Genomic DNA, 16,068 nt, shown 5'->3' on the forward strand with positions numbered 1-16,068 from the left:
TTAATTTGTGAAGGACTGAATTTCTACAGTCTTATTTTATGGGCTTTTGAAATATGTAAACTAGTGTTAGTGAAAGGTGCCAGATTAAGAAGACTTGTCATCTTAAACCCTCTGAGTATGTCTGCACTGCGTGTGTTTAAAAAAAAAAAAAAAAAAATCCGCAGCAGAGTCTCAGAGCCTGGGTCAACTGACTTTGGACTTGCAGAGCTCAGGCCCAGTGGGCTTAATGTAGCAGTACATAGATTTTTAAGGCCAGAAGGGACCATAATGATTTTAGTCTGACCTGATTCTAGTCTGCACATAGCAGGCTACAGAACCTCACCCACCCACATCCTGAGCAGGAATGTCTACATCACTATTTTTAGTTCCATAGTGCAAGCTCCGCAAAGCCAACTCAGTTGATGTGGGCTTTGAGATGCTCTGCCATTTGTTCGTGTGGCTTTGTTTTTATTTTGTAAGTTTAGATATATCCTAAAAGATTCAGCAGTAGCTTATCATCAGCTTCAGAGTCCCAAGACCAGAAGGAACTATTTTGATCATTCATGAAGAGAGGGCTTCTCCTAGCAACTTCCCAGTTCCTTACACTTGGGTTCTTATGCTGTTCTCTGGACCAAAAAGGACAAATGTTCTGTGAACAAAAGTTTGAGAAACCACTAAGATACTTAATGAGTCAGTGTAATAGTCACCATTTTCATGCCAGTGTTTCAACCCTGATAAGACAGAACCGTTCATAGAGGGTAAAATAATAGCTTATTCCCAAAACCTACTTGGTCTTTGGTCTTGGTGAAACTGCCAGCAAGAATACTTGTTGTGCAGAGGGATTTATTTGTACTTGTATGTATAATCTTTATTGATTTTTACATTTTATTATAACTTATATTAGTGAAGTTCACCAAATGTTTGTTGGACTCAAATCTCTCCCAACAGAAATGATTTGGTATTTGAACAATAGTTGAACTGAAATGAAAAATGTAAAATTTTATCCATTTTATTACTGGAAATTTTCACAGCATGTTCTTCCCCCCATATCACTTCTTCCTCAACTTCCAACTTGAGGGAGGATTAAAGAAGGAGAAGAAGAATGAACATAAAGATATTTTTAAATGTGCTTTGCCTAACGTACCATTGAAATTATTCCAGATATGAACTTCATTCTTTATTTAAGTAATTAGGGATCAGAAGGGAGGCATTGTAAAGACACTTATCTTTTTATTTAGTTGAAGACAATGTTCTGCAGGATTTGAGTTTCCAGTGTTGTCATTGTATTTGTTTACATTGTGAATAGTATCTTTTAATGAACCAGATTAGAAACATTTACAAATGATTTATTTGTTGAGCAATGATGATGTGCTCAAAAATGAAGTCTTATGTTTTATGGAAAGAGGAAAATAATGCTTGTAAAATCAAATACTTTTAATTTTTTCTCCTTCACATATGCAACTCATCTTTCTTTGTCCTCATCTTAAGTCTCTTTTTTTATATTAAGATCTTTACCTTGCCTTCCTTATAGCAAGCCTAATTTTTAATATTATTATTTGTAACAGTGCCAGGCACTTTACAGGACAAATAAAAAGACCAAGACCTTGCACTGAATTTCTTAAAATCTGATTTTAAACATGACACAAAATGGTAGGACAGGGATGAGAAGAGGAAGGGTGAAGGTTTCATCAGTAAGGTCACTGTGGCTATGAACCTATCTTGGTGGTTTAATAAGAAGTAGCTTTTTAATCTAATGCAATTCCTAAAGAAGAAGACTGGGATTGTAATCTCTGGCTAGACCATGAACACAACAATAAATGAAGAACACAATTCTCTGGTTGTAGATAACTTACACTTTTTTACAATTCCATTCATCCATCCTGCACAGATACATCTCTTACATCTGTACTTTGTCCAGTTTCCATTGTGGCAGGTTTCCTGAAATAGTTCCAGAATCAGTTCTGGTATGGTAAACCTTTTATTCCATAGATGGTCGGTTAGTACAGTGTGGTCCAATCCACACTGGGCCAGAAAATTTAAATCACCTTGATATTATGTTGTTGTTTCTCTTGTTTATATAGGTATCATTATAGTTCTACTTTTTTAGTAAATTTTGTCTATTTCTAGACCAGTGGTGGGCAACCTGCAGGCTGCACATGGCCCGTCAGGATAGTCCGCTGTTTGGCCGTGAGACAGTGTTTACATTGCAGCTCCCAGTGGCCGTGATTCACTGTATCTGTATATTCTTTTTTGCTCTCCAATTCACATTAAAACTATTAGGCTAGAAACAGAATTATGGAACTATGTGTGTAACCAGATTAAGTTATGAATTTTTCCTTGCAAGTTAGGGTTAGATTAAGCCTCTCTTTCTTCAGGAATAAGTTTCAATATATTGATTTTGATTATTTTCTCAAAGGAACTTTATTGGAGAATGGACTGAACAAAGCACTAAAAATAAACTATAAAGGAGAATCTTGCAGATATCTAATGTATCTTAAATTATTTTGTTATGATTCACCAACTTTCACATGGTGGACAGTCTTCCAACATCCCTTCTTCAAAGAGATATTACTTTGTAATTTATAACTAATCCCATTTTAAAGTAATTTACAGGCCAGTAGTGTAATCTTAATCCTAGTGCATGATACTGGAAAAACTCAGCTTTCTCTTTTATGCTTTGCAGAATTACGCACGCTTTTAGACCTTGCCAATACTTCTGTTGTCTGAAATTATTGTTTCCTAGTTCCCACACTGCCTTATACAGGGAAAAAAAAAAACTATCTAGTCAGCAGAGTATTTTTGCTCTTTGGAAATATTTTTTTTCATACTTCAAAATTATCACTCAGATTTTTCAAATAGTGAAAATGCTTGTTAAGGATCCTGAAGAAAGTTCTATGAAACTATAACATATGTTTACATTTTGGGAGAGGGTGTTTGAATAATTTTCCCTAAAATGATGTACCTAAACAAGTATTGACTCACTCATCTAGAATAAAACAACAAACTACTTTTAGCAAGTATTTCCTCACACTGTTTTGTCAACCAATTTTTACACTTCATAAGATGTCAGTAGAAATGCTATAGTGGCCATAGGCAGTCCAACATTAGTGGCGTCACAAAAATAGATAAATACTAGGATGTGACACAATGTCATAACCAGTTAATGCATGCAGAAGTCTGGTGTTGAGCTCACTACAATTTGGAAACAATGAGAAAAATTAGGCCTTTATATTTGTAAATTTATTGAAATTACCTTGTAACAATGTATGTATTTTTTTTTTAAGGCAACTACGTAATCCCAAATATTTCAGAATAGTTGGCTACATTTTACTTCGGATTCTAGATGAAGTTTTACTAAATGGTCTGCTCCTTTTTAATTATGTTGAAGTTCAAGATAAATTCATAGATTCATAGACTCTGGGACTGGAAGGGACCTCAAGAGGTCATCGAGTCCAGTCCCCTGCCCTCATGGCAGGACCAAATACTGTCTAGACCATCCCTAACAGACATTTATCTAACCTACTCTTAAATATCTCCAGAGATGGAGATTCCACAACCTCCCTAGGCAATTTATTCCAGTGTTTAACTACCCTGACAGTTAGGAACTTTTTCCTAATGTCCAACCTAAATCTCCCTTGCTGCAGTTTAAGCCCATTGCTTCTTGTTCTATCATTAGAGGCTAAGGTGAACAAGTTTTCTCCCTCCTCCTGATGACACCCTTTTAGATACCTGAAAACTGCTATCATGTCCTCTCTCAGTCTTCTCTTTTCCAAACTAAATAAACCCAATTCTTTCAGCCTTCCTTCATAGGTCATGTTCTCCAGACCTTTAATCATTCTTGTTGCTCTTCTCTGGACCCTCTCCAGTTGATGTACTTACATCTAATTACATGTACTTGTGAAGTGTTTTTAAATTTAAATGGCCACAATATTGAAAGGACTAAGAGTCACAACATAAAACCTAGAAGGGTCACATTTTTTGCAGAAAGTATACCTACAAAATCATTTAATTCTAGCCTATTGTCAGCTAAATCTGTTTTTTAAAATAGAATCCTATCTAAATGATTTGCACTCCACTGATGACAGGAGTCTGGGTGACAGAAGTAGGGAGAATACAGAACACACATTAAATATTGTGGCTTAGTACCTTGAACAGTAAGTATATTGGATACTAAATTTTAAATATTACATTTTGTTATGAATTTGTTTAGTATTATTGATGGCATTAAACGCACACAGTGAATACTGAGCAGAAGTATAGTAAGAATCTTAGGCAAATACTAAAAATTACTATTTTGAACTCGGTATACTCTTTTCTTGTTGAGTTTCTCATTGTAAGGGGTTTTGGTGTATGTCAGTAAGATTATGCTGATTTAGATTCTGTCAACCTCTGATGTCAGAACAGAGAGGGCATATGCAAAGTCTATTCTGTTTCAACCAGTGTTACTTGCCTGAGGTTCTGGAAGTGCTTGGAAAAAGATTGAGCTCCAATCTTGAGTGGGATTAGACTTGAATAGTCTAATTGTATCATGGGGTGTTGAGACTCTTACTAGAGGAGTTTGTTAGTGGAAAGGCAAAGAGTCGGCATCTTTTTAAAAGGAATTGTCAGGTCCCACTCAAGAAGCCAGAACTAGATGTTGAGGTTGTTACCTGCTATCTTATTTCCAGTCATCCTTCTTTAGGGAAGATTGTGGAGAACTAAAACTGGCACTTTCTAGACCTTTTTCTTGACACCTCTGTTTGTTTTTAGGCCCAGATATGGTATGGTAACTGTACTTCTCGGTCTCTTGCTGGACAGCAGGGCTGCCCGGGGGGGGTGGGGGGGCAAGTGGGGCAATTTGCCCCTGGCCCTGCAGAGGCCCCCACGAGAATATAGTCTTCTATAGTATTGCAACTTTTTTATGGAAGGGGCCTCCGAAATTGCTTTGCCCCAGGCCCCCTGAATTCGCTGGGTGGCCCTGCTGGAAAGTCATGGATAAAACCAAACCATTCAAAAACGGACACTAATTACAGATTGCCTCCCTTTTTGGGTACTCAGTTTGAAACCATGGGCCTCATTTGTTATTGCTTTTGAAGAGCTATGGGAGTTCAGCACCTCTGAATATCAAGCCAGTTAAATGAATGAAATAGTCTATATAAAAGTAATGGTTGAGATTTTTAAAGCACTTTGAGATTGACACATCTGTTAATTTCATGGAAGAAGTGCTAAATCCTCTAGATTGATTTGAAAATCTCAGGCAACATTTTTAAGCTTCAAAGAATAAATCAGATTTTTAAAGCATTATCAAACATGAGTATTTTATTTTGCTTGCAGCTTCTTTGTAATACTGGCCACACTGAAGAAAAATTAGGTTTTACCTATGATGACATCATAATATGGTAAGTATTCTGAAAATTATTTCTGAGCAATATTTGGACACTTTAAACAATATACATTTAAAGTAGCTGTTTTGAATGAAATGAAAGAAAACAACCTTAAGTCGTTTTATAACCCAGTTCAAGTTTTTTGTAGTTCTTATTTAATGTTTTAATATTCTATAACACACAATATGTAAAATCATACAAGTATAAAACAGTGTTATGGAAATAGGAAAGAGAAACTCAGCAAATAATAAACCAGAACAACATTTCTAGGTAAGGCACAGAACTCATGTGGCATTAATAATGAATGTAAAGTAAAATAAGAGTATTTTGAAATGTAGCTCTCGTAAAGGCTTGTAGAAACTCTTGAGGTGGAATTTTGGCCCTGTTGAAGTCAATGGCAAAACTTCCTTTTATATAAGTGGGGCTAGGATTTCACCTGTAAGTTTCTCTAATAATTTACTGTATTCCCTGAAGAGAAACTCACAAGTTTCTGCAGTATCATCCTCTAAGGCAACTTGTGGTATAAACTTGCTACAGGAATCTGCCTCAATCTTATTACTATTTCTTAGAATAAAAATATTTTTGTTTATATTTATTAAATCCCTACTTTTCTGCACAGACACTGCTAACTTGCTGTGGATTCAGCATGGATAGCAGAAACAACAAAAATGAGTCTGACTCTTCCGGTCAACCGAATTGTTTTGCCATTCAGTGTAGGCGAACTTCTGACATTTAGAATTTAGTAGGTGCAATCAAAAATAAAATAAAATTAGAAAACATTGCCTTGAATTTTGTGGGGATTTTGTTCAGTTTGTTTCAGAAAAACTGACCATGATGTAACTTTCTTTTCATAAATGATGTTGAGTTTTCTCAGATAGAACTGAATGCTTCAGTGCTACTGAGTACCTTTCTGTTAATACTCCTTTTCACTTTCATTATCCTCTTTCTGAGTATATTATAGTTCATGTCAGATTGTGTGCTAGCTTTATGATGTGGAGACTGTACTGTCCAAATTAAATATAATTTCTTTACCAAATCAAATTTTAATATAGGTCTCGAGGTGCATGTCTAGTGCATTTTGTTATACAGTTCCAAGTCAGGAAGTCCTGCTAGACAAGGACATGGATAAGGAAGAATAAAAAATTTTTAGATATAAAATTCACACCCAGCAGACTTGTAAAAAGAAATCTATAAGCCCTCTCTAGGAAGAATGACAATATTTTCTGAAAATCCATAGGCAGATGTGCCAAAGAGGATGATCCTTTTCATGGAAAATGCCTTTCTCAAGGATCTGCGTCAGAGTCTGTCTTTAAAAAGGCATTGAAATAATCTATTCAGTACTGCACTGCATGCATTTATATGTGCGGTTTATTCTGCCATAGAAGTGATCAGATGGGTATAGAAGGTGACTACATTTTCAGAGATGAACAGGCAGCCTTGGTTGTGTCATTTGTGATCTTTTGAAAATGTCATTGTGGGATAAAGATCTTTATATAGAAATGCTCATTTGTAAAGCAATGCTTTAATGCGTGCTGCTGAAGAAGCCAATAGTATTGAGGCTGATCTTTAAAAAGAAGAATAAAGAATTGATCTTTTTTTTTTTTTTGTTCTGCCTGGATCCTTAAGTGTATGATGTTGCTATTTTCTTCTTTGATTTCTTGTATTTAACTATGGGATAAAAATGTCAAAAGTGCCCATATTCCATTTTCAAAAATGACTTGGGAGCTTAAGTTTAATTGAAAGTCAGTAGGAGTGGAGACCAAGTGATGGAGTAACTTCTGAAAATAGGACTTAAGTCTTTGACTCCTAAGTCATTTAGGTTAACATTTTCAAAAATACCTATGTCAGATTGCTTAAAGTGTTCAGTTAGGAGCCTGTTGTTTAAAGGACTTGCTTTTTTTTTTTGTTTAATTTATTTTAAAGATTACATTTGTTTTACTGGAGACACAGGAAGTATTCTACAGAAATGTTTGTGCATTCTGAAGACGTGAATGGCTAACCTTGAACCACGAAGCTATTAAGAATTAGTCATATAAAATTGCTAATTTAACCTATTATTACAATGGAATATTTAAGCAAACTAAAGACAACTTGTATATTTGCTAGCTTTTTATCCAAGAATAAATGCAATTGTTAGAATTTGTTCTTTGGTCCTTTTTGCTAGTCCATGTGCTTGATTATAATTTCTTCCTGCCAACAGATGGAGACAGTACACTGGCAGATTTTGGAGTCATTCCCTGCATAGAAGAATCTTGACAGCTCACAGAGCTCAGTTGTTTTTTCTCCAACAGATGGAGTCTCAGTGCCATTGACAGGTGAAAGAAACTCCTGAGCAAAGGAGAGAATGGAATGCTTTTAGGCCCCAGAAGTCTCTGAGGTTCTTAGCCCTTGTCCTGGAGTAGCTGCCAGTCTGCGGACTCTATCCCACATGCAGTGATTTAGTCCTTGCAGGAGTATAGCATAACTGATTCCTGCAAAAATTCTGAGAAGTGCCAGGCTTTCAGACACACAGCAGATCCCTACATAAGATTCGTGCCCCTCTCTACCCAGGCTCAGGGACTAGGATATAAAAAAGGTACACAGGAATGTTATTTCATTTTGGGGTAGTCAGAGTGTCCAGGGTAAGCATAAGAGGGAAAATGAATCTCCTCCAAGATCAAATATCTTCTCTCTCTTACTGATACTCCTCTATGGGAACCAGTGCTATTTTAAGACTGGTGACTTGAAGTCCTTCAGATATCCTGTTTGTAAGAGGCAGTCAGTAGGGAACAAAAATCCTCTTCAGGAAGGAGAGATCCACAGCAATGAGGACAACTTGGAAATGTCTGATTTTTTTTCTTCCACGGTTAAGAGAGGGAAAATTCAAGATATTCATAGGAATAACCCTACTGCCTCAGACCCTCACATTAGGTCTCTCTGACCTTGATCATTCTTGTCATTCTTTGAACTCCCTTGTAGTTCTGCAATGTCCTTTTTGAGATGGGGAGGCCAGTACTATGCACAATATTCCAGATGAGGCTGCGCTATTGATTTATATAAAAGTATTACAATATTTTTGTATTAGTCATCATCCTATTCCTTATGCATCCTAACAGCTTGTTAGCTTTTTTTAATCACAGCTGCACATTGAGCCATCTATAGTAATACCAAGGGTCCTTCCTTTGATCTGATCAGTTAATTTAGAATCCTGTAATAAATGTGAGTAGTATAACTTTTTTCCCATCACTGTGCATTACTTTACATTTATTGGTATTGAATTTCTTATGTCATCATATTGCCCATTCACCTAGCATGTTTGTTTCTCTGAAGTCCCTCATAGTCCCCTCTGATCCTGATTAACTTAAAAAACCTTTCTCCTTTCCAAAATTTGCTACCTTACCTCCCTTTCCAGATCACAATAAATGTAGCACACACCATGGAACCTATTAGGGATCCTTGAGAGGTTATGCTGTCCATCTTTTGCAATGATGAAAATTGACTATTTATGTAGGAGACAAAATAAAGAATAAGATTAGTTTGTGATCCATTATAATACTTTTCCTCTCAACCCATGGCTATTTAGCATCTTCTGCAGTACTTTATCAGAGATCTTTTGGAAGTCATATTATGTGAGTTGGTTCTCCTTTTTTCACTGCTTTATTGATATGTTCAAAGAATTCTAAATGATTAATGAGGCACAATTTTCCACTGCACAAACTGTGCTGGTTAGAGTCTTATTATATGGTCTTACAGTTTTGTTCTATTTTAACTAACATTTCAACCAGTTTTCCAGGTGCATATATAAGGCTTACTACTCTGTAATTGCTTGGATCACTCCTAGAAGCTTTTTTAAAAATATACTTACAACATTTGCTACCTTAGAATTTTCTTGGACAGTGACTGTTTTTAATGAGAGAGCATATTTTTATTAGCAGGTCAGCTGCTTCATAAGTTCCTTCAGAACTCTTGGAAATATCATTTGGATCTGACTTAAGTAGCTACATACAGTAGCTGCAGGTATTACCTCGCTTGTGTGTGTCCACACTACACTTGTCAGCAGTTCACGTTCTCACCAAGAGTGCTTGTATCGATTGTATTGTCAGTGTGGGACACTATGGGACGGCTCCTGAAAGGCAATAACAGTCTATGTTTGAATAGCTTCTTAAACCTTGCCATTTAGTCATTTTTATTTATTCCTTGTCTTTCGGGCGTCACTTTTTGTTTAGCAATATGCATGTCTTCTCTAAAACTCTATTTTCTTTAAAGTAGCATCTATGCCATCTTTGTGTATTTTACTTCCATTGCTTCTAACTCAAGGGATTTATTGATTAACCTTATCACTTTTTATTAAAATTTCCCTTTCCAAAGTATCAGTTCTCTGATATATTTCGCTTAGCAAATAATATTATATTACCTGCTTTCAAAGATTCATCTTAAGTCTGGGAGTCTTCAAACTTCTATGTGGGAGGGAGTGACAAAACCAAAAATCTCAGTGTACTGTCTACACCTGCTGGCTGGGAGGTGCTTTACCCAAGTGACTGGACTGGTATAGATCTCAAAGGAAGAAAATTAATAAGGTAAGGAAAATTTCCCTTTACATTTAAATTTTAACTTATTTTCATGTTGGTAAACAGCGTCTATCCCTCAAATGGGGAGCTCTATTAGTTGCTATATAATTTGTTTTCCCACTTTTTTTTTCCACTGTAGTTTGCGATTAGCTTTACTGAATGAAGCAAAAGAGGTGCGAGCAGCAGGGTTGCGAGCCCTTCGCTATCTCATCCGAGACTCCAGTATTCTACAAAAGGTGCTAAAATTGAAAGTGGATTACTTGATAGCTAGGTAATTTTCCTAGATGATTACATTACAATAACTTGTTTCATTTTCTCATCTTTGACTGGTTGTCGGGTGTGTGTGGAAATGACTATTTTAATATGCTCTGTAAATGTTGATTCTTGATATTCTAAGGTATTTTTTATTTTGGGAAACTTTCTTTAAAAAAAAAAAATTATACAAGAATGCCAGCCAAATCCAAAGAAAATGCTATCGTGTGAAATGATATCATGCGGAAGTAAAAGTGTGTGTGTGGGGGAGGAAATAAACTTGTTCCTAAAAATCAGCTTAATCTGATCCTGAATTCTGAATTAACCATAATTCTATGACATGACTACAAGTCAGAAGTAAGATTGTTTGGATACCTTAACTATGTTTCCATGCCTTAACATGTTTGGATTTCTTTACAGTTTAACTGTAACTCTGAATTTTTATGTTTGTTTTGGGGATAGTTACTCTCAATCCTAATGCCATTTAATGTCATTTGTTTTGTCTGGAAATAGGATGAGATTGATGATATGGTATATTATAAATATGTTACTGGTACTCCTCTGAAATGACTAGCAGTTCTGCAAGCATCTCGAAACAACTAAGACCTTTATATCTCACCACAGCGTTATGTAAATACATGTATATAGAAAATTGTTTTAATGATCCTTCATCTGTAGGAAAGATTATTTTTATTATTATTGAAGAAAAAACACAAACTAAAGTTCTGTAACCAGTCATGATCCATGTGCTCTTTGAAAACTAGAATTTCTGGACAGTAAGTTGTGTTAATAGTATTTATTCAATCTCTTGAATAGTAGCACCAAGATGTTAATAGTTAGAGTGGAAGTTACCCTTATTCCTATCTACAGACCACATTTTTTATTTAACTTTTGTTTTATTTTAGGTGCATTGACATACAGCAGAGTAATGAAGTAGAGAGAACACAAGCACTTCGATTAGTGAGAAAGGTAAAAATTTAACTGTGTACTGTTCTCATGTTGGCTACATCAGTAGCCAAGCCAGTCAGTCATATTGACTCTAGAACTATCTCATCAACAATCCATCTTTGGACAGCCTCCAGTTCCCTATCTCATTTTATGCTGGCAACAGACATGTCTGTTGAAGAGCTGTTGTCATGGCTGTTGTCTAAAGAAAAAAGGAAAGATGACTAAATGAAACATGGCTTGATTTTTCATCTTTTGCTATTGGCAACCTTTCCTTGAGTGAGGAGAGGGAGTCCCGCAGAATACACCTGTTTTGGATAGGGATTGGGCAGGAACTTTGACTTTCTTGATATCACCCTAAAGAGACCCAGTCCTCTGCAGAGGGTAAGACAGCCCAGGAAAAGCAATGCAAGTCTGATTTACTGGTTTAGGCCTTCCTATGTTACTTTTCTAGATGGACAGTCATGGATAGAGGAGCTTGTGCTCTACCCTGTAAGAATGATGGCCCCCTTCTTTAGAATCCTCTGACTCTAAGGATTACTCCACAACTTTATTTTATGCCTTTCTCAGGGCTGCAAAAGGACTTAGTCAATCTGAGCTAGCTACTATGCTGGTCAGTCCTGCCCTCAAATGCATGAGATATGTAGGGCTATAGCTAGCACCTGTAATTCCCTCCAGACTACTTGACACTTGTAGACTAGTCACAGACGATGAGGTCTTTATTCTGGCATAAGGTACTCTGCCTTTGACTGGTTCTGAGTGTTCTGCATTCAGCTGCTACTCCTCTAGTCAGCATCATCATCATAGAAACAGAACGAAGGTTTACCTAAAGACTCAGTTGAGGTTTGGAGCAGTTCCAAAGGGTGGTTTCCACAGGAACACTGAGTTCAGAATGACTGATTTTCCTGTGTTTGTGTAGTTGTTTGAAAATATCTGTGACACCAAAATTTAGAGTCCATTTTAAGAAAACCTTTGTTGTTGATCACGTGTATCTCAGTTGCAGCATTCATAGCTCTTACAGACAAGCCTTATGTCCTTGGGTAAAACAACTTTGTCTCAAAGAATGAGGAAAAAACAAATGTTCCTTAGGATAACAGTGACTTTTTCCTTCCCTGGATTCTCTGATATGGACAAAAGTCACAATCCAGCTAAATGAAGACCTTCCGTAATCTAGACAAGGACAATCTGGGTTTGGATCAATACATGGAATGGACACTATTAATAGTGCTAATAGATAGTCTCTTGTTGATGGGTAGAGCACAGGCATCCATTCTCATATTTCTTCACCTCTCTTCCACATTTGATAGTTGATCAAGAAATGCCACTCGAGTGCAGAGGAACACTTAAGTTGCTTTAGTCCATCCTACAAGCACCCAAAGGATAGTGATAGAAAATTATTCTTTTCACAACTAGAACTTGCACTTTCATAGTCACACAAGGGCTATTCTCCTACAGTCCTGTTTAACATCTATATACAACTATTAGAACTGATGAATTATCATGGACTTACATGCCAACAGGACATAGATAAGGCACAGCTTTTTACCTTCTATGTCACAACATATAACAAAGCTGTCACCAAGTTTATGCAGTGTTTGGTCAAGATCAGGACACAAATGAAGGACAGCGAGTTGAAGATGAACATCAATAAGATGGATGCAGAGGAAATGTCTTGGAGGAATGTGTAGCCATGATATAGTCTCCTTTGGTTGAAGATACACAACCACAATTAATCAATTCAGTCCCTAGTTTGAGTGCCACTGGATTCCTCTGTAATGCTAGGCCCTCATACAGCAACATTGGTGAGCAATGTTTCCTAACATCTCTGGCTGGCAAGGATACTGTGTCCTATGCTGGGAGGAAAATGACCTGGCCTCAGTAATACACACCGTGGTCACCTCCTGGCTGGATTACAACAGTGCAGTATTCCGGGGCACGAAGAAGTCAGCCCTTAGGAAACCCCAGCTCGTAAAGAACACTGCAACATATCTGTGAAGTACATTAGCATCCTATTGTCAAATTCAGTCCTTCAGTCCTTCTCTTCAAGATATTCAATGTTTAGGGTCCAGGATGCCTAAAAGATTTTCTAAAGCTCCAAGACAAAGACCATAGCTGTGCTTCCCCACAGTGAAGTTTTTTGTTGCATGGGCAAATCTTGTTTGTGTAGGGGACCTTGCTTTCTCTGGAGCCAATCAGACACTGGAATGGGTTCCCTCTAAATCTCAGAACCACCAAAGAATTCACCACTTTCTGCTCCAGGTTCAAGGTGTACTTCAACCTTGTCTTCAATAACAATAAAAAATATCATAGCACTAAAGTTATAAAATAAAACTTCAAAATTAAAAATTGAATAAAATATAGGAAGGGAGAGCCACATATGTATGATGATAATTGTGTTGCTTTGTGTTTCTGGAAGGTACTCGTATCTTAGTGATGAGATCTGTATAAAATCCAGAATAGAATGGGAGACAGAAAAACATCTTCATTGTGAACCATTATAAACTTTCCTTTTTATCCTGGCTTTTAGCTTCGTGGCTGGCCTTGGCACAAGCATTCTTTTTCTCCTATGCCTGTACCCTTTGGAGGGCATTCATGCTAGATACTTGCCATCTCCAAACAGATCTGGCAGCCAGTTTCCCACTGGAAACTTTGAAGCTCATGTAGAAACTGTCTTCAGTGTTGGGTCTCTGAGGAGAGCATTGCAGAGCAGCTGTGTAAAATGCTTCTTCATATCTAACAGAATCTTGGATCATTTTCTCTCCTGGATAATTCAAAAAGGAGACTATTCTATTTCAGACCTATAGACAGAGGTCAAGATGAGGTAATTTCAGTGTGACCCCTTACTCTTTAAAGGAGAGATGCTTTTTTTAAGACTCCACATTTGGCGTTCTTCTTGATAACGCCTCCTGGCTGCTTCCAAGAAGCTCTCATTTACCTATCTCTGATCTTTCAGATTCCTAAATTTATGTATATTTGCATTAAAATAAATACAGTAAATGTCAGCAGAACTCTGCAATAAGACATTAGAAATCAATTTAACAGAAGATTTATTTAACAGAAGATCTTTTTCTTTCCATCTTCTAAAAACAAAGAAACCCGAAAAGTAAAACAGCCTTAATTTTGAGAGATTGAGAGATTGTGTTTGCATGATAAATGAGTGTAATACCTATCCTGTCAGTACAAGACCAGGAGGGGCTATTTTGTAAAAGTGATTAATCCCACCCACTATTGCTAATTAATGCTTGTTGTTTTGTACCATTACGTTAAATGAAATGCTCAGTATGTATATGGGTGGCTGAGGAATTTGGGTTTTTTTCTCTAAAGTCCGGGATTAAAGAGCTTCCTGTTTTGCGGGTAAGAGTATCATGGTATGACAAGCTGTAGATTCATAAAAACATCTTACAAAAATAAACTTGTGTTGTATGTTTAAATCTGTCTGTGTAACATTAGTGACTTCTCATTGAATAATGACCTGCAAAGGAAGCAAACTAGGCTTGTTCACTTTTTTGCTGCTTTATGTGAAACCTAAAGAAGGCCTGAAATGTATGCAAAGCAAATAAAGATTGAGAAAAGGGGTTCTGTTTGCTTTTTTAAATTTTAGAAATATAAAGGATACTAAGCCTGGTCTGTATGGGGTTTTAATGGAAGAATTGTTGGAAGTTCCCGTATATATATTGGGAGCGTTTTCTATTTAAAGATGGTATATCTTTATAGAACTGGTTCACTACATAATTCATCTTTTTGATAGGACAGACTCCTGGGAACACATTACACTATATTTACGTATAATCTCCTTATAGAAGAAGAAACAAAATTTGTACTGTCCCAAGGAGATAAGCTATCTTGAGGCAAAACCAGGTCTCTGTTTTTCTCAGAGCTCACAGCAAGGGCTTGTTCTTCTTCGAGTGCTGTCTCTGTGGATGCTCCACTCTAGGTGACTGTGCGTCCCGGCGCTGTCGATCCGAGATTTTTGGTAGCAGTGCCTGGTTGGGGCTCACACACCCAGATGGCATCTTCCGTCTAGTTGGAATCTTCCTGAGTGCATGCGCCCCACACCCTCCTCAGTTCCTTCTCAACCGTCCTCGGCTGAAGACTGGACTCGTGGCAGTGCTACCTTCTCTTCCCTGATCTTTATAGGAAACAGTAACAAAGAACATAGGAATAATTATTAATTACTTCCCAGTTGTTTCCCTTCCTTTAGTATAGTTACATAGTTAGTTACTTAGTTTAAAAAAAAACAAAAACCCTCAGGCTTGTCTCCCATTGAGACACTCTTCTCTAACTCATAATGCCAGGACCTTCATGTTTCAAAAGATGCATCTCCTGTCAGGATTCCATGCCACGGTCAGATGGCCACTCTCATTGTGTGAAGTGCCTCGGGGACACCCACATCCCAGCGAAGTGCCTTCACTGTGCGAGCCTCAAGTCGAGAGCTCATCGTAACAGGGATCTGCGCCTCAAGATCATCATGATGGAAAAATCCCTGCAGCCGCTGTCAGAGACGGGAAAGGTAGAACCCGCTCCCACACGCTCCCCAGCCAGATTGGAACCAGTAGGGAGCGTTGCTTCACCCTCCCTGGAGCGGAGGCAAGAAGCTAAGCAGTCTCAGACGAGAAGCTAACAAGGGTAGGGGATCTCCGGCGAGATCTCTACCCCCTGTGCTAACAGCTCGAAAGACAGCTGTTTCAGCCTCTCCTAATGCCTCAGCAACAGCTCTGACAGAGCTTAGAGGCAGGGACCAGATCTCCCGTGCGGGGAAGGCACCTGTTGATTCGGTCCCCTCAGCACCACAAACGACTGCGGCGCGGACAACTCACTCCTCTTCGGAACCGAGAAGGGCTACAGCACTGGCACCACGTTCCTCCTTGGCACTGGCAACGGCCGCGGTGCCGGCAGCGCGTTTGGCTCCAACACCCAAAATGGCTGCGGCACTTACAGCCTGGTCAGTTTCAGCGCTAAAAGCGGCCGCGGTCCCGCCAGCG

The 16,068-nt window shown here is 37.8% G+C and overlaps 1 protein-coding gene across 4 annotated transcripts in view; it reads left to right on the forward strand.

Annotated features, from left to right (window-relative positions):
- Positions 1–16,068, forward strand: part of RICTOR (RPTOR independent companion of MTOR complex 2) — a 177,286-nt gene that overhangs the window by 66,556 nt on the left and 94,662 nt on the right. For 3 of the 4 annotated variants that reach the window (XM_030568019.1, XM_030568021.1, XM_030568020.1), the window contains 3 exons: positions 5,293–5,357; positions 10,029–10,160; positions 11,047–11,110. In XM_030568019.1, coding sequence (XP_030423879.1) covers positions 5,293–5,357; positions 10,029–10,160; positions 11,047–11,110 — 261 coding nt within the window. Of the gene's footprint in view, positions 1–5,292; positions 5,358–9,767; positions 9,899–10,028; positions 10,161–11,046; positions 11,111–16,068 lie in introns of those variants that run through there. The other variant, XM_030568022.1, reaches the window with a different exon arrangement.

This window comes from Gopherus evgoodei, chromosome 6 (genome assembly GCF_007399415.2).
Source record: "Gopherus evgoodei ecotype Sinaloan lineage chromosome 6, rGopEvg1_v1.p, whole genome shotgun sequence".
In the NCBI taxonomy this organism is placed as follows: Eukaryota; Metazoa; Chordata; order Testudines; family Testudinidae; genus Gopherus; species Gopherus evgoodei.